Source organism: Austrofundulus limnaeus, unplaced genomic scaffold (assembly GCF_001266775.1).
Source record: "Austrofundulus limnaeus strain Quisiro unplaced genomic scaffold, Austrofundulus_limnaeus-1.0 Scaffold357, whole genome shotgun sequence".
Classification (NCBI taxonomy): Eukaryota; Metazoa; Chordata; class Actinopteri; order Cyprinodontiformes; family Rivulidae; genus Austrofundulus; species Austrofundulus limnaeus.
Genome location: NW_013952759.1, coordinates 488397 through 512907, shown reverse-complemented (window position 1 = coordinate 512907; position 24511 = coordinate 488397). Strand labels below are relative to the sequence as shown.

At 41.2% G+C, this 24511-nt stretch overlaps 1 protein-coding gene across 11 annotated transcripts in view; it reads right to left on the bottom strand.

Moving 5' to 3' along the window:
- The window catches only part of tspoap1 (TSPO associated protein 1), a 67060-nt gene that overhangs the window by 8360 nt on the left and 34189 nt on the right, over positions 1–24511 (bottom strand). For 3 of the 11 annotated variants that reach the window (XM_014023086.1, XM_014023093.1, XM_014023094.1), the window contains 20 exons: positions 24358–24480; positions 24167–24271; positions 23937–23987; positions 23097–23129; positions 19946–20126; positions 18727–18816; positions 18094–18293; positions 15100–15206; positions 14914–15023; positions 13953–14828; positions 12970–12996; positions 12638–12789; positions 12018–12470; positions 10552–10929; positions 9386–9541; positions 8347–9132; positions 7925–8009; positions 4972–5105; positions 4730–4898; positions 1247–1315 (listed from right to left, as the gene is read on the bottom strand). In XM_014023086.1, the coding sequence (XP_013878540.1) occupies positions 1247–1315; positions 4730–4898; positions 4972–5105; positions 7925–8009; positions 8347–9132; positions 9386–9541; positions 10552–10929; positions 12018–12470; positions 12638–12789; positions 12970–12996; positions 13953–14828; positions 14914–15023; positions 15100–15206; positions 18094–18293; positions 18727–18816; positions 19946–20126; positions 23097–23129; positions 23937–23987; positions 24167–24271; positions 24358–24480 (4285 nt within the window). The other 8 variants (XM_014023090.1, XM_014023092.1, XM_014023087.1 and 5 more) reach the window with 7 other exon arrangements.

Here is a 24511-nt window from a genome sequence, read left to right as displayed (position 1 = left end):
CTTCTAATTTTATCTGACATTTAATTTTATTTTTATTGTTTTTATCGTCCTGCAGGTTCTGAGAGGAAATTAATTTGAAGCTGAGATTTTTTTAAAATAAAAATCGTTAGATTACTCTAAGCAAAATGAGGGAAAATCTGTGTCAATTAAAGACATTCTGTTCATGTGAGCAGCTGTCAATCAGCACCTGTCCTCCTCCAGACGCACGACAGAGCGTGTCTGAGCCAACCGTTTTTGTTGACATTGATCAGCTGACTAATTTAAATATATCTTAACATTCATGAGGTTCTTTGCATTGACTATTTATGGTTGAGTGTGGGCGTGTAGAGGGCAGAATGTGAGGCGGGACCTTGTGCGCAAACTCTGATGTGCTGCTGTGATTTATAAAGGAAAGATGCGCAGAAACGTGCGTATGCACGGTTTTATAAATCTGAATTTTTTTTGGCGTACGCCATTTCCACCTTTTGGCCGTACGTTCACTTTTAGTATGGTTTCCACGCAATCCTTTATAAATGAGGTCCCAGTGTCAGACATTTTTCGAAGGATCGTGAAACAAATCTATAATTTTGGATCACATGTCTGCAGTGTGAACATAGCCTTCGCTAACAAGCTGGACACTCAGCGGTTTGTATGATCAAAGAGTAAAGCTCGGAGAGTGGACCGCCTCTAGTTTCAGCCGTTCATCCTCGTAGCAGTAGAAGTTGATCTGAGTGACACCATGATCTGTTTTTCTTGGAGCCATAAAGAAAAATTGACACGTTCGGCASTGAAGCCACGCTGCCTGTGTGAAGCCGGTCTCAGGAGACACCATGCAGAGTTTACACAAAGCCATAGATGAAGATCAAAGAGGACAAATGCTTTAATCTTTCAGTCAAGAGCTTCTGAAAAAAAGCTTTCTTTGAGTTTATCAGTTGATCAGCAACCTGCTGCTACTTCCTGCTGTAATATCTGTAATGTATTACATGAGTTTACAAAAGGGCCTTCAGCGAAACAAAGTGAGACACAACCTTTAATCTAGAAAATGAAACTGCTTCACAAAACCCACTTGWAATGTTCAAATTTGCCTACAATGCTGGGAAGTGGTGTGATTTTATTTGTAGATTTATGGCTTCAAAATCCCCCCCGTCTGCCAGTGAGAAGCAGTGACTGAAAGAAATAAATCTAATGTGAAAGACACAGGAAAAGAAGCAAACCAGAGAGAAGAAGAAAGAAGAGGTGGGAAGCCGCAGTCTGCAGCGAGACACACCTTTCTTGGATCGCCTCGGTTTCGGMGGTGGGACGGGGCGACGAGGAAGYTGTGCGTGTGAGCGAGTGCCTTAATGGAGTTTTAGGGGCCAAAGTCAATAAAAGAAATGCAACCAAATAGAAAAAGGAGGACACAGGTGTGATTTTTTTTAAAAAGCAGACAAGACAAAGTTGATAATGAACAGGAAGCAGAGAGCACAATGAGAAACGATCGCAGCAGTGAGGACAAGTGGAAGTGAAAAGGTTAAACCATCTGCAAGTATCGCTCTGGGTAGAAAGCAGGAAACAGAAGCAAAGCGTTAGTTTGAGTTTACTGTTTGGCCTGTCAGCCACAAATAAAATCAACTCGCCACAAACTGGCATGAAAACACAACTAGTACCGATGAATGTAGATATTTTTGACTTTTATTACAACAAAATACAATTGAAACTATAAACCTTAAAAAAGAGCTTTTGGCCTCGTTTTTAACAAGTTTAAAAAATCTGATACCAGCTTTAATTACTCCGAATGACTCAGGTGTTTTTCCATCGAACAGGTTCCAGGACTAAACAAAGAGCTTCCTACCWGCAGAGGTGGGTAGAGTACCCAAACGTAAGACAACAYATTCTATAGGTAAAATTAGCCATCCAAGAAAGTACTCAAGTAGGAGTACAAAAGTATTACGTAAAAAGGATATGTGAGTACTGAGTAGCTGATCTGATTTAATATTTTAAAATGATGTCATCAGACTGATGAAAAATAAAAAGTTATGGGCAAATTCAGTTTTTTTGTAGAATAAAAAGGAAAATACATAATTAGAAAAATAACTAATTCTATAAAATTCCAATAACTAGTGGGCTAACGGCTTGATCCACATTTCATCCGTCGCAGTGTTCTTGGGCAAGACACTTCACCCACCTTGCCTACTGATGGTGGTCAGAGGGTCCGGTGGCGCCGGTGCATGGCAACCCCACCTCTGCACTTCACCCACCTTGCCTACTGATGGTGGTCAGAGGGTCCGGTGGCGCCGGTGCATGGCAGCCCCGCCTCTGTCAATGTGCCCCAGGCAACTGTGGCTACAATGTAGCTTACCACCATCAGTGTGTGAATGAAGTGTAAAATGCTTTGGAGTCCAACAGGACTTGATAAAGAGCTATTTAAGTTCAGTCCRTTCCATTTTAATTCTAAAAGTACACTTTTTTTCCCAACTGAGTAAATGTAACTAGTTACTACCCACCTCTGGYTAACAGGTTCTACAGAAACACAGCCAGGAACTGGTTTGATTCCAGAGAGAAACCAATGGTAAAAACATCAGAATAAACATCTTCCAGTAAATGTTTCATCTTTTCTCTGTTGGATCTAAGTTTCCCTAAAGTTTGTCTCTTTGACCCATTCTACACAACTCAAGAGTATTTTCAAAATCAGAGATGTTTTTGCTGCATGTGAACCTCACATCCATGTGCAAACAGTCTCAGTCTCAGAAAATATAAAAATTAAAAAAATTATTAACACTTTCCATTCCAAAGTAGAGAATTGTAACGGCTCCAATTTGGTGTCTGTGTGAACTTGACACACAAATTCATTTCGCACAGGTTCATTATTACTTTGTGCTCTAGAAACCAAAACAACATTAAAACAGGTTTTACCAGATGTTTGTCCTGAATCTGTTGCCAATAAACTTTGATCAAGTGGTGAAATAGTTATAAAAAAACTCAAAGAAAAAGGAGTTACATTTACCCCAGAAAGATTGCAACAAAACAAAGGATGCATTTTTTTTTCTGTATTTTGATGTCAGTGATGTGGACATTCTTATCTCCTTGTGATGAAACAAGAGTATTTCAGAATTTATATTAAGAGGTTTGGACTGAGTTATTTTATATAAATGCAAAAAAAGGAAGACAAATTACCTAAAATATTGATTAATTGTGTTTTAAAACGCATTTATAAAGTCTGCTGAAAACAGAGAATTATGGTTTGTGTCACGCTCTGACCAACTAAATGACCTGATGAGAGACTACAACTCGTGTTATTTCACTGTTAATTTAATGTCTTATTAATGCTTAATTCTTAATGTTTTAAATGCTTACAACATCCAGATAAAAGCAGTTTTTTTTACTCTGGTCTCGCAAACTCTGGTGCTAAGTTGTTGTTTTTTGTGCTGGAGTGTTTAAAGGGATCCATGATTAGTTATAACATTAGACTTTTTTTAATAAACATATATTTTAACTGTAAAATAAAGACAGTAAAAATTCTGTAGGCTGTTTGCTTTTTATAATTTTTAAACTAAAAGTTTAAAAATACATTACACGGACGGGGACATTTTTTTTACACGCAAAGCATTCTGGGTAAATGATGACGCGGATAGGTCCTCGGTGCGAGGCTGCTAGCGAGCTATATCCACCCTGAAGGTTAATCTTGGACAATATCTGATGATCGACTCTTTTAAATGAAACCAGAGAGCGTTGACAGAGAGGAGAAGGTAGAAATGACTCAGCATGCAACTGAAAATATGGATGGAGGACAACAGAGCTGCTTCATGGAAGAAGAACCTCAGCTTAGCCTGTTAGCTTTAGCGTTAGCCCCGATGCTATCACTATATATATGTATTAGCTCAGCGCTACACATTCTCCTCTCGTCACTGAGGTCCTCCATCCACATGACAGAGAGGGGAACGCAAAAACGACTCAGCCTGCAACTGAAAATATGGATGGAGGACCTCAGTTTAGCTTGTTATAGTTTRTCGTGCTAGCACCGAGCTAATACATATAAGGCAATATAGCGTTGGTGCTAGCGCAAAGACTAACAGGCTAAGCTGAGGTTCTTCTTCCATGAAGCAGCTCTGTTGTCCTCCATCCATATTTTCAGTTCCAGGCTGAGTCATTTCTACCTTCTCCTCTCTGTCAACGCTCTCTGGTTTCATTTAAAAGAGTCGATCATCAGATATTGTCCAAGATTAACCTTCAGGGTGGATATAGCTCGCTAGCAGCCTCGCACCGAGGACCTATCCATGTCATCATTTACCCAGAATGCTTTGTGTGTAAATAAAATGGCTCCGTCCATGTTTAAAATATATTTTAAAAAGTTTACAAAACTAAACAGCCTACAGTATTTTTACAGTCTTTATTTTACAGTTAAAATATATGTTTATCAAATAAAGTCTAATGTTACAACTAATCAGGGATCCCTTTAAGGGTGGAAACAGGAAGAGCTGGTGCTAAGTGAGCTCTGGTTCTTATTTAGCACTGGAACAAGATTGTGAGGGAAAAACCCTAACAACTAGAAACAAGGGAATCTCTCATTTAAATGAAAAGCTCTATAAGCTCTAATTTTCTTTAACATAAAGGCCACGTTGGGAAATGTTAACGTGCCATTTTCACTTACCACTTAAAACATAAAAAGCAGTGACTTCATGGACAAAGCTTTACAATTTACACAATGTAAAAAAAAACGCTTTGAGCAACAACATAATACAGCTGACAAATACTTTYACACACTGCCACGTACCGATCTTCTCCATGGAGGCCGCTGTGGGCAAGAAGCCCTGCTGCAGRAGCTGCTGCCGGGTCTCCTCATCCTCCACCTGGACCTCAGACACCATGTTACACGGCACATAGCCCAGACGCCCACCCGACTCCCCTCGGTAGAACCCGTCTGCATCTTTATCTCCGTACACCTGCCAAGCAGAGTGAGACAATGTATCTAAAATAGAAGACAGTGAATGCAGAAAACAAACTAAATAAACTTACTTTGATGATCTGGCCTTCGCTAAAGGGCAGTTCCTCCTCAGCAGCATCAGGATTGGGTGACATGGTGGCCGGATCGTAGGGGAAGAGAGCCACAAAGATGCGAACGTCACCATCGGCTTTCATCTTTGATTTATCTGGAGGCACACATGCAAATATACACTCATCCAGACCTGCAAGAGTTTCGTAGACAAATGATGTAAGAAAGGCCAACAGTGACCCAGCACCAAATAAACTGTAATGTTTGGTAGATTATTTCTTTGTTGTAAAATTCGCAGTTGAGCTATAACAAACCAACTTATGAAGTTTGTCCAACACTAAAGATGTCTACGCTGAAGATGGAACCATAGACTGGGCACCTGGGGGTACCTGAAGCTCAAAATAAGAGTCAATATCAACAGCAAAATAAGTTGTTTAGGAGAAGATTTGCCAAACGTTATGTGCACAACTCACTCAGTTCTACTCATCACACAAATGCATGTTCCTTACAACTGTGGCATCATTTAAAAGGAACATTCACAGGCTTTTCAAAGGTATCAGATTTATTRCAAAGAAGCATTGCTACAACAAAGAAAGAATCTACCAAACACACATTTCTTTACATTTTGTGATCAGTTTAGATCAGGCATGTCAAAGGCCAGTCCTCGAGGACCTGTCTCCTGCTCCAACCCATCTGATTCAAATATGTGACTTACTTTCTCAGTATATCATCAAGGTCTGCAGAGGCCTACTAATGAAGAACACCCTAGGTTCAGCTGTGTTGAACCAGGAAAACACCTCAAACATGAAGGACACAGACTCATGACGACTGACTTTGGACCCAACTGATTTAGATCAATGCCCACAAACTAAGTCAGTGGTTTCTTGCATGTATCTTAAAATAAATAAGAATGCAAAKGATTTTTAGTGACTAAAGGCTGATTTATAATTCCTTAATTACAGTCTTACATGATAAAAATTGCTTAGCTTCAATCTGTTACCTCCCGCTGACACCCTGTCCTGTACATTGCCTCCAGTCGTTGTCTTGCAGACCCATGCAGCTCGCAGTGCCTGACTGGCAAGAACTTTGTGGGCGTGTTTGTTTATGTGAAGCAGTGCTGAAAATGGTCTACTACAGTTTGTTATAATAGCAAGATGAACAGCTTTGAGGAGCAGCTCRTCTGATCGTACTGAACACACGAATGTGCAACTGACGTYAATGTCTTCTTTCTATATACGCGATTAACAAGAAAAAGAACTATATCTTCCTCCTGCGACTCCTCGTCCAACAACACAAGTCTCTCCTCAAAGGTCTGATACATTATCAAGTGAAAAAAAAACTATGTACGCTGCTATCACTGTTGTTTTTATGGTTAGCTATGAGTGACGTATGCTACATTGGGAGAGCTGTGGGAGGGATTAYGACGATTTATCACTCAAGTCTTTTACATAACTATTAAAAAATCTACTGTCTCATGTCTTGTTGAAGTATTTTACTATTCCGCTGACATTCTCCTGTTTCTGTCATGGTTTTCCATTTGCTACTCCTCCCATAGCTTTGGAAAAACTCACACAAGCAATGTGTTCAAACTTTCGGCTCAGTTGGGAACAGTAATGCTACGACTTTTAGCATCTTTTAGCATCTCTTAGATGTACTTTCTTTTAGTACATCTAAGAGACAAAATTTTCAAAAACGATAAAATATTTCCCACACAGACAACAATAGGATTTTAGCAAAATTATTGAGAAAACACAGCTTTCTTTGTCACCTTATAATGTTAGAAAAATAAGGCCCTAATTATTAAGGGTTTTTTTAGAAGTAAGCTGATATATGTTGGTGTTTCAGGCAGGAGCTGTTTTGGTAACCTTCCAAATTTCCATAAAAATGTTCCAGTTAACTCTGTATTTGATATTACAATGACTGTCAATATTCCCAGCATGACAGAGTGTGCAGAGAAAGCCTTGCTTTGCAACAAATCCTGCAGATAGTGAAGCCTGCGCTCCCCACCCCGCACTCACCCCCACATGTGCTGAGCTGCTATGAGCAGTGTTGGCCCAGCACCTGTTCTGTAAAGAGGTAATCAAGCTAAACCACTGATCCTAAGCTGTGCGAGCCGTTTGACAAACTCGTTCATGATCTGAAGCCGAGCCACAGAGGAAACCAGGGTTTGACTCAAATAGAACTGAACCAGGGGACAACTCTTCATAAAACAGCCTTCACACTGCATAAACAAGTGATGAGAGGCRGTTTTGAAACAGCACATTGCAGATCATGTATTGTAAAAGCAGCCTGTTCCTTTTTTTTGAGTCCTGTAGCACTAAATCCAGTAAGGCAGCATTAAGTATGACATCAGWGTAGCTACAAGTTCTGCAGCTGAAACATATATGACAGCATGAAACATTTTCYCAGAGCTGCAGTGAGGCTTAAAGCTGAACTCATCTCATTAGAGAGAATCAGTCCATGTGTGACAAAAGTCACGGGCAGACAACACGCAGGCTTTCACATCCTCACTCATTTTTTGAGTAGCTTGGACACTTCTCCCTTCCTGTGGAAGTGCGAAACACGAATGTGTGTAATGAGCTGTGTGTGAACGTGAAACAGAAAGGTCATGTCGATCAGATGCAATCTGTGGTGTTAGGCCAAAGAAGAAGAGAAATAGTGAGTGAGAGAAATGGCTGTGAGTYGGACGGTTTCTCTGCTGCCTAACTGAGGTTACTATTTTAATGTCTGTCACTTCCTCCTGTCATGACGAGCCACTTTGGGTTAAGCYGGTTCTCGGCTTAGCTGCCTTTCTCTTACTTCTCCACTGCAGCTGCAGAACTGCCTACTCCCTCCATTCCTCCTCCCCTTCGCTAATGCACAAGGTGCTAATCTGACAACCTTCATGTGAGGGGGATGGCTGCTGACAGGAAGCACAAGCACCTACAGTTCCACTGCAGCAAGACGAGAAAGAGGAATGAGGAGAAAAGCTCTAACCTTTGAGTGGAGCAGCCTGTGAGCTAAACTCTGCCTGGCCTCCTCTTGACRGGCCTGAAACAGCTGAAGGAATCTGGCTTGGCTCCTGTTCAAAACACAGAAAAAGAAACTTTAGCTGCAGCAATCTTAGCAGAAAGAGAATAAAGTCTGTGGACTGTAAGCTACTGAAGAACAAAACACTACGGACTAGTTTTTTTGGGGAAAAAGCTTGACGTATTAAAGAGCAGGAGACAAGCAGTGGGAGCAGGAAGAGGAGGGAAAGATTTATCTGGAGGACCTGCATCACAGCGGTGATGAAGATCAACATGTTTCTGTTTAGTGAAGTGGAGTTAGCTGCTGTTCAGGASTCAGAAGAGGTTAAATCTGCACAGATACTGGGGGAGGGTGGGACAACACAGCCGCTGCAGCTGCTCTGTARTTACCGTTGATTCAGCTCTCGCTCCTCGTCGGTGTGCTGCTCTGCCGTGCTCCACCTGAGCCCCCTCCACCCACCACTCAGAGCTCGTCTGCTCCATCACCGCCTCCCTGCCGCTGCAGCCCACAGGCTCCTCGCTATCAGTACCGTACTCCACGTCGATCTCCATCCCACCGCCAGCGGCAGACTTCACAGTTTGCGCTGTTTTGGGGTAGTTTCTGGGTGTGGTAAGGTCTTGGTCCGGGTTGGTCACTGCGGCGGCAGCCATCTGACTCCTGAGCATGGCTGCCCTTCTAAGGCGGTCCCCGAGTCCTTTGAGCAGGGATCTTTCTCTGCCGTTGGGGTTCAGAGTGGGAGGACAATGGGTTGAGACCCGCCTGCTGGTAGGATTTTCATTTTCAGGGTAACTAACASCGTCAGCGTAGTGCACCCTGTGAAGTGTCTTTGGTTTGACCTGCAGGGGATCGTGTCTGACTGAAGGCTCTTTGGTTACAGGCTTGGAACGATGATGATGATGATAATGATGATGAGGGGGGACAAGTGAGTGTGGGTGGGCCGGGTGTGTGTGAGGCTGAGGAGCATGATGAAGAGGCTYGGAGCTCCTGGACTGAAGGTGGCCGAGTCCTGGCCGAAGCTTCCTGCGATRACCTAAAGGCTCTTCTTGACTGCTGTCTTCCTCCTCCGTCACCTCAGCAATACTAAACAGCTGCTTGCTGTGAAGGACCTGAGGAGGCAACTTGAGGATCCTCTCCAGGATCTCCCCCTCGCTGTCTGGTGTGTCTAACTTACATGACTTCAGGGGGARCGGTTTCAAACAACCAGGAATGGATTGATGAAGGTTGGATGAAATATTGKTCAATGAAAAAGAATCACGCAAAAAGAAAAGAGGAACAAATGAAAACAATAAATCATGAAAACAATCAAAAACAGGACAGAAATCAAAATAAGATCAAAAAAGCAGAAGCTGCTAACTCATATCTGTAAACTAATAAATAAATGCAGACACAAAAGCTTCACATTACAGTGCATGAATTACTGTMTTTTACCCTGCTGCCTCCGATGGTGTAACCTCTGGCCTGGACTTGTCCGAGGTGGTCCGAGGAAAGGTCTTCTTCCTCCTCTTCCAGGATGTCTGACAGGTCTGAGCGGCTGTTGTCTGCGTGGTAGTCACTGAGAGGCTCCACAGCTCCTCTGCCATAACTCTGCAACAAAATAATACATCATCGTACTGATCTAAATATATACAGTTTGAATTTCTACATTTATCTCCATTGTACAGTGGCCTGCTAAATAATCCACCCTCCTCTACACTTTTCTGTGTTGCTGATTTTGTAACCTGGAAATAAAAAATAAAAACATTTTGGGGGTGGTTGTAGACTATAAAACATCCCCATATGGTGTATTTTATAAAGGTCTGTGCCCACATAGCAGACAGGTGTGGGTCAGACAAATTCTGCAACGTGGGYATCTTATAATCAAAAAAATCCACACAAACTCCAGGTTGTAAGGTTACAAGATAGGAAAAACATAGATACAGATACTCAGTATCAGTATTGGTGGCAGATATGGCCATTTTTTGAAAATCGGGTAGAATTGGATTTAGTCGTTTGATCGGGCCGATCCAGTTTTCAGCATCATCATGCTTTACAAGTGCCGTTAAGAAGTCAAGACGCACAAATATGCAACCATGTCCACAGTGTGGGAACACTTTTCAATGGAAAACAATGATGCTGAAACTGCATCTCTCAAAATCTGCAAACTGGATGTTTCTCGTGGTGGGAACAGCAGGGCTCGCTTTAACACTACCAACCTTGTCACTTGGAAAGAAATAAAAAAATAAAGCTATTGGTATTGGAAAGACTAATCATTAAAAAATCTGATTGTATCGGGGAAACAAAAAATCTGGATCGGAACATCCCTATTAAGAGTAGGGGTGTACTGATACCGATACYAGTATTTCTACCTTAAATTGTGTCATTTTAAGTCTACTTGCATCTAAAACTCCACATAATAAAGAGAAACTTTCAGTCAAAACAAACMGCTCAGAGATTTTAGAACTTTTAGCCAATCAGTGAGCTGTCTAGCTTTAATATTTGGCTCTTTGATTGGCCAAAAGTTCTTTTTTTATTAAATATCTATATTATGAGTGAACTTGTGTGCTAAAACCAATGAGATGGACTAAAACAGTTTAGTGGTGAAGAGTCAGGCTGACCTGCTGCCTCCTGCTGTAAACTGGCTCCTGGTCCTGTCTCAGGAACTCCTCGATGGACACCAGGCGAGTGTTCTCCAGCTCCTCCTCCACCTCGGACTCTAGCGGTGAGGTGCTGGTGGGTCGGAGGAGGTTCGTGCTCGGAGGGTTAAGGAGGTCTGTGATGGGGGCTTTGGGTGGGGAAGCAACGCGCTCGGGGGTGACGAGCTTGGCACCGGGGTCTTCGATGAACTCTGTGATGGACGGRAAAGGACGTATCGTTTCCGGGCTGTCGGTGTCTCTGCGCTGATCYAACACAGAAGATGGTGCTACAGCCGGCACTGGAGCTGCTGCCGCTGAAGATGGCAGAGGTGTTGTGTTGATGGGGGAGGTCACGTTAACCTGAAAATAACAAAATATGAYGCTTTTTGACATTTATTCATTCAGAATACAAAATGCTTAATAAATGTTACCTTACTGTATGATAGTTAGTTATTACGCTGCAGTTTTTTGTCATTTTAGTCCATAAATGTTTCCATTTAGCCAAAAAAGCAGAATAAAGCCATGCAGAACTAACAGTTTCTTCTTACAGTTTACTAATAACAAAACAAACAAATTACTCAACAACTCAGAAAAGTACCAGGGGATGGAATCATGAGTTCATWCTGTTGTCTTTGTGATTCCTAAGAAATTTGTTTTGACTGTTCACATAAAAAATAAGATTAAAAAAGGAACGTTCGTTTTTTTTCCCCTCTGTGTCTGAGAAGTTTGAGAGATATTAAGACAAAAATTGCTGTAGGGCTGGTGCAGATGGATCTCTAACATGCGACTGTGGAGGTTTATGAAAAGGTTCAAAAACAACCAGACTTCTAATCTGAAGCTGAACTGAGAAGTCCAGTTGTTTTGTTTTTTAACCTTTTTTGACAGATCATGACCTGGATCTAATCTATCTAATGATTTAACATCTCAGCAGAAAACATTTCATTTATTAAAATCAGAGTGAAACCAGCATCATGCAAAGCATATCATTAAATATACAGTATACCGTAATCGTATAACAGTAACGTTATATAATCTAACAAATTAACCGAGAGCTAAACGAATGCTCGTAAATAACACTTGCAAAAAGCTAATTAAAGGTGGAAATTTGTTTGCAGTTTGTGTACCAAATATGTTCAATGTTGGACAGTAAAATTAGAAAAAATAAACGAGGGAATAARAGTAAAAGAACATCAGAATTCAGAGTTTGATGGGCAGGCTTAAAATTCTGCAAAATGTTTTTCAACATGTCATTTCTTTAATATAAAAAAAGCTTATTATTTTTGGTTAATAATAAAGTGACAGATGAAAATTAATCACCATCAGTAATTATGCACTAATTTCCCCTCTCATGTCATTTAAAAGAAAAGTGAATTAAAATCAATCTTTGACCAACAAGAACAAACAAGTTGAAGCTTTTATGTACAGAGTGACAGCAGAGACAGCCTTACCACTGGAGTGATGGTGGAGGCTGYTTCACACGCAGCCAAGGCAGCAGCAGATGAGGGGTGGGCCCAGGCTTTCACGTAGGAGGCGGAGGACAGAAGATCTTCAGAGCAAAGAGCATGAGGCGGGTTGGCAGCACCTTCGGCCGTGTGGCGAGGCATGTGTGTGTCTGATGGCAGCACAGAGACTTTGGCAGTGGAGTTTCTGTAGGACGGCGGCGGGGATGAGTTACTGGGCGTTCGGGAGCTGCAGGGCAAGGGTGGCACAACTGTGGTGGCTACGGCTGGGCCGGCCATGATGGCAGCCAGCTTGGAGGGCACGTTTGCTGGCAAAGAGTCGCAGGACTCCCCGTGGGCGGACATGGTGCGGACAGTGAGCTCCTGAGCTGCCTGGAGAGACTGGATCTGAGATGGGCCCAGCAGGGCACTGCCTGCTGTAGGAGAGGCCACCTCCAGTACCTTGGATGAATAAATAAACACAAAATTTAAAAGCATTCTTAAAAAACAGTTAGGCCATTTAGAATGACAWGTTTTCCACAGAAACATGCTTCCAATATTTTCTGATTTACTGACAGAGTTTATTTTTCAATGACTTAATGAAACACTTTTATTTCAGCTGTTCTTGCCTTCTTTTTGTCAGCATATAAGGTGTATCCAGTGACACGGACTCCGTTGGAAGTCCCGGCAGCGTCGATGGTGACGGGCAGCCAGCTGATGAGAGCGATCCCTGCAGAGGGTCCGGGCTCCAGCTGCACGTCCAGAGGAGCATCGGGGGGACCTACAGTAAATAAAGCCATTAAACTGTGGTGGAAAAGTTTATGGAAGCTAAAAAAGACGGGCTGATTAGCTTGAACAACATCCAGGGAAAACAATGATCAAGCTAGGTACGCAACTCTACCTAGAACGCTGCCAACTACGACTTTAATAAAAAAAAAAAAGACAAAAAAAGGTCAAGTACCTGCATTCCCAGGCTGTGGGCATGAAACTTCAACAAATTTAAAAGATTATTTATAACAAATATTATTTAAAAAACTGATGATCATGTTGACTGTATGTTGTATAAACTTTATGATTCATTAAAAACATAAAATGTTGAAATCTGGCATGAAAATAAAATTCAGGATCTAAAGCAGAGCAGCAGCAGACAGTGACTCAGCTGAAAACGTTTAGCCTATATTCATAAGGAACTTTGTTTTCTCTGTTTTACACAAAATCTTACAGCAATTATTTGAGATATAAAAATAAAAATGACCCCAATGATTTAATGAATTTAGTAGCGGTCATATGTTAGCAGAGAAAAAAAACTAAAGCCTGAGTACACATCCTTGAGGTGCTCCCTAGCTCATAATGATTGAATATTACTACCAACACAGTGTGTTAAATCAATGTTTAATAGTGTTTCAACAATGCACTTTGTGTCCACACCACACTGTGTAAACACCAGCTCTGCATTGAACTTACCACAAAACCATTGTAAGTTACTTTARCCAAATCCATTTAACCCTCTGAAGACAGAATATTGGCCATCCCTGACACAAAACATGGGCAGCAGTGATAAATWAAATAAAATTTGAGTTTGCTGAAACCACTGCCATATCTGTGTATGGCCACAATAAAAAACGGCTTGAGGCGAATGCTTGCAGACAAACCTTTGTTGAGTGTTTGAAATGGATTTTGGTCTCGTTGTTTCATTAAAAGTAAATAGTAAAGATAACAAAATWATTGGGAGCACAACAGAGAATGCTTTTATTGATGTGTCTTTATCTGAGATTTGCAATTACTTTAATTTTCATTATTAAAGACCAAATCCTCAATTAGATGCTGAAATACATTTGAGGCAACTWAAATTTACATGATCCAAACTTGTCTAAATTAAACGTCTGATAGAATTCATTGTTGGGTCAAGAAAACAGCATCTCAMTCAGACAACAAGTAACTGACCTGCCATCAGTGTGGTGAAGGTGATGGTRGCGCTTCTGTGTTCCCGTCGCTCCACAGGTAACTCCCATGGCGTGCGGTGCGGCCGTGCCTCCACCTTGACTGTGTACTGCAGGCTGGGCAAAAGGTTACTGAGGCACAGCGAGTAGCAGCCAGCCTTCACCAGCTCACACTCTTCATCATTCAAGGACACAATGTGCACATAGTTGCTGTTGCTGGGCAGCCAGGTGAGGTTGGCAGAGGTGGCGGTGATTCTGTCCACAAACAGCTGCGTTGGAGCCACGCTGACGTCCCGGCCGACCAGCAGGCTGCAGCGGAGCTTGTCTGAGAGGCCTTTCTCCGTCATGCTCTGGACTGACACGCGGTAGGCTTTGAGGTTTACGTCTAGCCGCTCCAGCACCGCTTTGGTCTGGGCACCGAAGGGCACGCTGAGCCGCAGCTCCTGGTCCACGTACACGTTATAACTCCACACGTTGCCCCACCCGGCCGGCACCAGCGGAGGGTCCCAGCCAATGATTATGCTCTTGGCAAGCTGCTTGATGAGGGTGAGTTTACGTGGGTAAGGCACAATGTCCACTCCCACCTCCTCCAAATCCAAGTCCAGGCCGTTGGTGAGGGGGGCCGCGACTGGCAAGGCCGACACTGATTCTGAGAGGGCTGAGTGGGGGCTGGAGGCCGCTGAGRCCCCTGTCCGGTCTGAGGCAATGACTCCCGTGTGGAGGTGATGCTGGTGGCTGGCACTGTGCAGGCTGCTGTCTAGCAGGGAGTTGTGGGACACGTCCCCCATCTCTGGATGATGAGAGCTCATCAGATCGTCGTCCGACACTCGTTCAACAAAGTTGGAGGGAACCAGCCCTCTCCGCCCATCCATCAGCTCCCCTGAGAGGAACCACAAGCAACACRCTAAACCTCCTGGAAATATTTACTTTAACCTGCARGAACAGATAATCAAAACCAGAGTTACCTTCGTAGAAACCATCATCGTCCATGTCTCCGTATACATAGATGTACTCCCCTGCAGTGAGGGGTAGCTCCACCTCTGGGTTGTCATTTGGGCCATCGTAAGGATTGTAGCTGATTAAATGAAAAGTTAATTATAATATAATATAATATAATTCRGAGTCAACTCTGATATGATTTTCAATCTTACCTGTATCTTGCAATAAAAACTTGAAGCTTTGGAGCTGCTCTGCTRGCTGTGCAAGGTGCCGGAGCAATGTCAATGTCCAACTCCTCCACTTCACTGGCAGTGTCCACCTGAGGGCGGCACAAAGGGCAGGACGGTCATTAAACAGGAGCTCTAACACACGAACAACACACCTGTGATGAGAAACATTAAAAAATGAAGGTGTATTCATCTTGTTGGTTCTTTTTGTTGCTTTACAGATTCAAAGTCATTTGGATTTTTATTTTTTTGTCCATTCTTCCTGACCAAACAGCTACAGCTTCTTCAAGTTGGTGCAGCACTCTGAAGTGAGGTCTGGACTTTGGACCGCTGCAGGACGTTTAACTGGTTCTCCTTAAACTGCTGGAGTGCTGCTTCAGCTCTCTGGAAGACTCAAAYTGGTTTTCCTTATCAATCTTTCTATACTTTGCTCCATCCATCTTTCCTTTTCTTCTGACCAATGTTTCATGTCTGCTGATAGTGTTCTGAGGGTGATGAGAGGTGTTACGTTTGATCCATTGTTGGTCTTTAGTGGCGAAAAAAAGTCTATCATCTCCTCTCACATGTTTGATGAGTCTCAGATATGTTTATTTGGAAAATATTCCATTAAGCCCAGCTTTGTGAAGCTTTTTGTGGTCCTATGAAAAAATACTCCTGTCACTGCAGAATAGTTGCCCATTTATTTAAAGATATTTTTGACCTCCAGGTTGCTTCTTTGATTAATGCCCTCTTTGCCTGGTCTGTGAGTTGTGTCTTAGTGTATTTGCTGAGGTAGCACAATATTTCCATTTTCTAATAATAGATTTCATAAAGAATCATGGGATGTTCATGGTTTTTAGACATATTTCATAACCAAACCCTGGTCTGTACAAAGCTTTGTCTCTAACCTGTGTGAAGAGTTCCCTGGTCTACATGTCTCTTATATGGTGGATGCCACATGGTGAAATATGCTGGTAGCCACTTCATTGTAATGGTTGGGTTTCAAAGCAAAGACTGTGGTGACATGTGAACGCACTGCTTTTTATTTTTATATATTTTTTAATTTAAAATACTTTTTTCCCTTTTAACTTCATTATTACATCTAATTTTAAAAAATCCTATTAAATTTTAGATTGTAAAGCAATAAAATGGAAAGATAGCAAGGAGGTAATAAATTTGAGGTGTAACTTCTTGAGTGCAAAATATAAACTTTTCTGTAATACAGAATTTATTTATTTATTTATTTATTTATTTATTTATTTATTTATTTATTTATTTATTTATTTTTGGGGTTGCTTCGTTCTGCAGGGATCTCAATTGCAAGCAAAACCTTAAGTCAAATCCACAGCATTCCCATTATGAGACCGTGACACTGACCACCAAGCTATTAAATATTATTTGAATGCAGTATCTAAAAACAYGATAAAAAGAACATGAAGCAAAAAACAGTAAAAATAAAAAAAAACAGTGTTTTATATTGTATTGGGTTTGTTATAAATTGGATACTAGTATATTGATACCTGCTATGTTTTTAAAACAGTTTCACAGTACAGTATGAAACAGGGAGTATTTATAGCTCCCTGGGAAAAGATAATCACCAACAACTACTACTGTATAACCTTCATAATCCTAAGTGCCAAGTGGATTATCTCACTACATATGAGCTTTAAGGGTTAACAAGTGACCAGATGAGACCACCACCAATGATCCTGACTTTTTAGAGGCAGCAGAAGTCGAGGCAGCGGAACCCTAAATATTCATCTTAAGTCCATGTGAAAAGCAAGYGCTTGCATAATCAGCTCTGCTCTGTACTTGCATCAGATGACAATCAGGTTAAGAAGGTTTTTAAATCCATTAAATCCACACAAACAATGTGACATGCATGGTTGTCTTGGAACTCTTGAGGTATCTGCGTGACTGCGAACAACGATGAAAGATGAAAAATACAACAAACTTACAATCAGAAATTAGAATTAACCATCATCTATCATCAGATGTAAGCTCATATTTTAAGGCTTTTATAATATGCAGCATTTTACTACCACTTCTTTACTTTCTTTAAGCTTTAAGAAAAGACAGGTGTTATAAATACTGTTACAACTATGACAACTGGAAAAAAAATGCAGGTTAGCATTTGCTAATTTCAGTCAGCTGCTCTGTATTTACAACAACAACTGAGATCAACCTGCATTTAAAGACATGACGTCTAATTCATTTTGACAAAGTTTTTTTTAAATCAATGGCTACTATTAATATGAAGGTCAATATGGAGGTGACCTGTAATCACAACATAGGTGCGACATCAGTGTTCCTGATTTACGAAACAAACACAAACACAAATTCTGTGCTAACAAAGCACGAGTTTTTGTAGCTACAGCCAAAACTTTTAGCAATAGAAAAAAAAAACAGTGTGCAAACTCTGGCTCTGACTCAGCATTGAAGGACTGGTTTTCCAGTAAAGGTTTCAGGGTTCCAGAAATTGTGGTGGTACTGGGCCATTAGGGCTAATGCCAATACCCTGAATCCAAGTCTAAAGTCAGGACTGGCTAACCTGGGCCGGGCCTTGCAGTGCAAAAAGACTTAGATTTAGCACTTCCTGTGCAGCTTGGGGTCAATTTCATTAGGAAATTCATACTTTTTATGAAATGTCCATACTGACAACCTGACAAAAGCAAATGTGATAAAATAACATTTGTGTGAACCAATATGAAATGTTTGACACTGGTTTTAGCACAGATACTCCACTTTGGTTACGGTCCCATTTGGACGAGCCATTAGCTCAATAATGGGATCAGAATTTAACTTTTTACATCCAAACTGAAGTTGTTCAAACAGGAAATAAGATTCATTTATTACCTTTCTACAAAACCTTAGACAAAGAGCTAAACTTGTCCTTTGATAACATTTAGCCTTATTCATACAGTGATATAGACAGGGTTTAATTTCAGTGTGAACTCCTCSGTGTTTCTAAATGAAAACTAAAAGAAGGGGAACAAGTACCTCGTGTGTGGGGCTTGATTTGTGTGGACTGAGATGGGTGTCAGACTTCGGGGTGTGGTGAGCGGTCTCTGACTTGGTGGAGGAAGACTTGCTGACGCTGATTGTGGGCAGCTCTCGATGCTTGGTGACAGGCGAGCGCTCCRCCCTGCAGAGTCCTGCAGCGTGGGGGGTGGAGCCTAAGCGCAGTGCAGCGGCCACATCTAGCAGGAGAGAGGAGGAGAGTTCACTCTCCATATAACTGAGCCGTGCTGCTGGTTAACCTGGATGACCGTGACTGGTCAAATGGGTGAGATCGTTGGTTCACATGCATTAGGCTCAAGGTTGAATATGGCTGATTAAAACAGTGGAGGCAGAGACGGAAAAAAAAAAAAAAGTAAAAGAAATCCTGTCTCCATCTGTTTGAAGTCAGAGGTCACACTACCTGGTGTCGCACCAACAGAATTAAGGGGCTTAGCTGGTTTTACTCTCTGCAGAYGTTTTGCCCTTCATTCTGTGACTCTCATCGTCATGTGCTGATGAGATCTACAAACTCTGCTTCAGAATGATGGTGGAGGTGAGATGAAGGGTCAGAACATGCTGTGCAACACATAGCATGATTAACAGAGACACAGAGTGGGCCGATCAGATCATTACCCTCAGGGCAGGAGAGAGGGTCACCTCCCTCAAGACTCCAGAAGGCTATCTCACCCAGAGACACCAAATCCAAAGTGCCATCAGTGCAGTCTAGGGAGAGGAAAGGTACGGGCTAGATTTACATTGTTCTTACATTTAAAGCAGTGAGAGCTGGGATTAATTCAACATGAGGTTTCTACAAATATCACTTGTTAAACACAAGAGATTAAGGGGATCTGAACCTCACTGATATTCAAAAACTAAATCCAAAAAAGGTTTAAAAACAAARCAACTGTTCTGTTCTGTGGCTGAAACAAGTCTGCTAAGCCACAGGACAGAAATCCATTTGTGTTGTGGATTTATCGGGTCCTAGATGATTGAGAATCGACACCAGCCACTTCAAAAAAGACAAAAACAATTTAATATTCAACATCAGCCCATGTTTTCTTACTTAGTGTACTGATACACTTAAATMAGCACATCTGAACTTTGGTGTCATGGTTTGATACAGGCTCAGTAAAATGGGAAAAACAAACAAATTTAAACTAAAAGCACTTCCAGAAGCGGAAGTTGAAAAAAAAACAAACCATCATTGTTAGTGGGAAGGTTGTAAAGTAACAAATCGTGTAAAGAAAGATAGGATTTGTCAACGTCTGCAACATAAAAAACATGTCACTTTTATTTAATTTGCTGCATAATTAGTATCATAGAGGCCATGAGTAAAACAACAAAGTGATAAACACCAAAACAGAAAAAAGTACAAAACATGGTTTTAAAGAACTGAATAACATTTATCTACAAAAATACATAATATCATTCTTGCTTTACTTTGTTGTTAAGAGCTTTAAATCGTATATTCCTTCACTCCTTTTTCTACGTGACAATTAGCAGACCACAACTTGTGTCATCTTCTAAAGTAAATAAGAATATTTTATTCACAAGTGAAAGGTTTTGTTACACTGCTTCCTTTCATTGTATATAGATTTTTCTTATTTTGTTTTAACGTATGGATAAATTAAGATAAATAAATGAGTTTAGGTGGATAATTAAGTGAACATAATCCTTTTCTGATAGCACACACGGACCCTGACATTATTATTGTGACAGTTTGACGATAGTACAGGTACCATTACACACTGAATGCTTACTATYTAAAACACAACCAGAGGCTTTTTACCCTACCAGTGTTATTACTTTCAATCTTGTGTTTGTAAAAARCAAACTGCTGTCAGCTGCTCACCTCTCTCTGAAGTCAGCCCCACCCCGTTGGCCAGAACTGACAGGCTGGGATTGCTGAGGAGGCTTGAGCTGGCCAGGTCCACTTTTGAGGCCTGCAGGCGAAACTTCTCCAACTCTTGGGACAACAAGCCAAACTGTTCACTCTGACTGCGGCATTTCTCCTCCAGGTCTCGGACCTTTGACTACATGCAACAAGGAGAACACACATTCAAAAAATAAAACAAAAATACACAGTGACGAAAGGATGACTGGAAATACAGTATCCACCTTTTAACACCATATGAGCCAGAATCAATCCAATTGTATGTAAGCAGAATCTGACTTGTGGAGTCACAAATTTTCCTTTTTGACTTTTATRAATACACAAAAGTGATACAAATTTTGTTTTAGTTACTGTATTCAGACCCTCTTTACCTTTATGCAATGTATTGTTTCAGCAGATACTTAAATCATTTATTTTTTCATTAATCTATAGTCAATACCCCATCATGAAGAATACCAGATTTTTTTTACAACTTTCTAAATGTACTTGAAAAGAAAAACTGAAATATCACTTCAGACCTGATCTTTAGTTCAGCTGCCTCTCATTTCATTAAATCACCAGTGACGTCTCCACACTTCAGTTCCGTTCGATGCAGTTTATTTATACAGCGCCAAGTCACAACATACGTCCTCTCAGGGCACCTTTACAGTCCACTTTGTTTAGACATAAGACAGGCCCACGTATCTCTTTAAAAGTGCTCCTAGCTGACATTCGGAGCAAAAACCAATCAACCTTGTTTTAGGTTTCTGRTTCTAAGRATTTTGGTGAAGAAAGAGCCGAGTCGAAAGGCAGAGYTCTCGAGTTACTACTCTGCGCTCCAACCCTCACCTGTGGTCATGAGGTGTGGGTAATGACCACARGTGATACAAGCTGCCAAAACRAGCTTCCGTTATAGGGTGGCCRGGCTCAGCCTTAGAAATAATGTGAGGAGCTCAGTAGAGTCGCTGCTCCTCTGCATCRAAAGGAGTCAGTTGAGGTGGTTCGGGCACCTGATGAGAAAGCCTCTTTTTAGAGATGTTCCAACCAYGTCCCGCTGGTAGGAAGCMTCGGGGAAAAGGAGGGATCATGYACCCTCTCTGGCGTGGGAACACCTCGGGGACCCCCAGGATGAGCTGGAAAGTGTCATTTTGAATTAAAAGGGTAATATATCTGTAAATAATTACTTCTTACACTGTGTTAATCAGAGCCACAACTTCTCTGACTTATTTAATTTTTGAGTTTGTCRCTATTTCAGAAAATCCATTACAGTGCTTAAGGGCAGAGTGGCTTAACCAAATTATCTCAGTGCAAAAGACTTGAAAGCCCTGAAGGACTCCCAAGCTGTAAGGAACAACATCCCCTGGTCTAATGATACTAAGTTTGAACTGATGGACTCCAGTGGGGTTCAGCAGCAGGGACTATAAGACTGATCAGAGTTGAGGACAAACTGAGTGAAGCCAATTATATAAAAACCTGTTCCAGAGTTCAGGGTTTTCAACTGTGAGTATCCAGACTTGAACTTCTCTGGACAGACCTGAATAAGGCTGTCTACAGAAGGTACCCGTCTAAACAACTGAGCGTAAAAAGACTCTGAGGAAAATTTACATTTGAGGCAAATTGATTTAAACCCAAAAACATTTGACTAATTGCATCTGTTTCAACTTATGATGGAGAATAATTTGTRGAGAGGTGATATTTCAGTTTATAACTGATTTAATCCTGTTTTCACTTTGTCATTACAACACACTGAGCRTAGGGTAATGCGGGAAAAGGATATAAACAGTTGTGGCATCAGATCGCAACATGGCAAAGCGGTAAAAAGGGTGTGAAATACTTTCTGAAGCCACTGCTGGTGTCTGAAGGTGGAATTTCCCTTAAATCAGTCACGTGAGGGAGTAAGCAGTGTAAAAGTTAAAACCACAGCTGTTGTCTTGCAGAAACCGTTCACACGACAAGCTTTTTTTAAATTACYGACAACCATAAATTTCACAGGTTCATACCAGTTTTAGCAGATAAAAACAAACATGGTGTTTCATAATGGATTCAATGATTACAGTGAGGTTTCTGCAGAACAGACCAGTGTCACTCAAACGTTTGTTAAAAAAACACAACTCCAGGATCAGAGGACAGAAAAGGAGAGACGTCTAGTTAAACAGAGTGGGATAGTTTCCTGTTTTGATGGAAACCAGGGGCAAAATGCTCATCAGGAAACTTGTTACAGATTCTGAGACGCTGCGCTGCTTCTGTCTTACTAAAACAAAATAACGTTTATTTGGCAGAACTCTGCAGGCGTGGGTGCACGGCTCTGCTCCAGCTTCACTTCCGGCTGTGGTGGGAAGTTTTCTAGCAGGCTGGTCTGACTGAAGCGGCTGCGTGAAACTGAACATTTCCTGTCGACTGCAAACAGCATCAGTGATCTAAAATGGACGGGCAGAATGATCTCATAAAAAAACAGCAATCTGATTTTAGTTTTTAGCACAAAAACGATATGAGCAAAAACGATGAACTTGGTCGATGTTGTCAGTGCAGCTGGAAGTGATAACTGTGTCACAGATCTGTTTTCTGACCTCGGGTCAATGACCTGGTTAAATAATACTTTGGTAAACCAACACTACTTCACAAGAAATGCAACTAGGCTTGTAATTCCTACGTGTAATGCAGCTACAGACACAAAACAAATGTGTGAAGGGATTAAATCAAAGAAGCTGGGGTCTTGTTTTCTATCTGAATCATATTTCTTTTATTTGTTTTTTTTTGTGGGGGGGGGTAGGTAATATAAAGTACCTGCATGCAGTCCAGTGTACTCTGGTTAGCACGAAGAAAGCACAGGAAAGAACAAAAACAAACACATGCTTGTGAAATAAGACATATTAGGAAAGCATATTATCATATTAGGAAACAGCAGAATCACTAGAACGTCTCTTGGCCCTCAGCAGCCGACGCCTGCCGCTCAGGTAAACACACACATAAAAAGCCCAGGCTCTYTGCAGGGAAAAGAGACTTTCTCCTGTGATGATTTGAGTTTAAAACAGAGAGGCAGAAAGTGAGAGAAAAACAAGAGGAAGGAAATGAGCAGTTTAAAAAAAGAAAAAGAAAAAAAAAATCAAACAAAGGAGCAGCTATACTCTACCAGCTCCCTCTGCAACACAAGCTGAGTCAGGTCCTAAAATAAAATACACGTGGCTTAAAACAAAAAGCACCACCAATGACAGAAATATGTCTGTGGGGATTCATGCTTCGATCGATTATCTGACGTGTTTTTGAGCTTTTTCAGCTTTCGTCTGGATTTAGCTTCATTCAAAGTTTGTTAGGATCGAGCTTYGAGCCAGCATGAACGACACGCAGCAAGAGAGAAGACATCCATTTGGTTTTCCTGACCTGGTTGTACTTCAAAAACAGCTTCTCAGTGATGGATCAGCTGTTCGCTCATTTCATTAAAGCTGTGCACTGATAAATACACAAGAAGTCTCTTTACTCCAAAAGAATCTGAACCTCTGGTTTGTGTGATTTTGCCAAACACTCAAGATTTCTTTTCTTTAAAAAAAAGAGTGATGGAATGACCAGGAATTCTTCTGGACATTTCAATTAAAAGAACATGTTTATGGAATAATGTTGATATTGATCTTAAAACATCCAGAATAATTAATATGTTTAAATTGATGATATAAGGACATAAACTGTTGTTCAATCAAGATGTTTTTGTTTTTATTTCAAAGTCTAAATCTGTAAAACATGCATTTTATTACTGCTTGAATTTATTTTTGGGAATWAAGGAGTAGATTTATTAAAATTTGTTCTTCTCTCCGCTTCCTTTCATTTCATTGTATACGATTTTTCTCATTTTGTTTTAATGAAAGAATAAATTAAAATAAATAAATGATTTTAGGTGGATAATAAAGGGCAGAATTTGAATATGATGTCATCATTTATTTTTCTAGTGTGAAGGCATGCTAGTGTTACACAAACTCACCTCCAGCATCTGAACCACTCCTTCATGCTCTCTCTTGGCAAATAACTGAGCCTAATAAAAACAAAAATATGTGAAAAAAGTCTTTAAAAAATGAGAGTGGGGAAAGCTTTGCTGACGACGTCAGAAGGTTGCCTCCTGCTGGACAAAGTGCCCTATTCACTTTCATTAAAAAGGCTCTAGCTTCAAATAACTTGTCAACATGCAAAGTGTCAAAGCTGTTGTGTTTTTACCCGCTGTAACCGTTTGATTTCATCCTGTTTGAACTTGAGGATAGCCAGTGCCTGCTCATGTTCCAATTCCAGCTGCTGCCTTCGCTCGGCGACCTCTCGCATGTGCTGTCCAGAAAAAAAAAAAGAGGGGGAAACAAATGTGAGGAACATGAAGAGCAGTCAACGTGAGAGGAATCTGACTCCTGCAGTACCTTTAGGACCTGCTCTAGGTTCTCCAGTTTGGCACGGAGTCTTTGGTTCTCCTCGAGAACTGAACTGTGTTGAGCGGTCACTTCAGAGAGGTCTTCCCTCAGCTCCTCATTCTCAGCCCGAGTCTGAGGAGCAACAAGCAGGTTTTACTGGCTG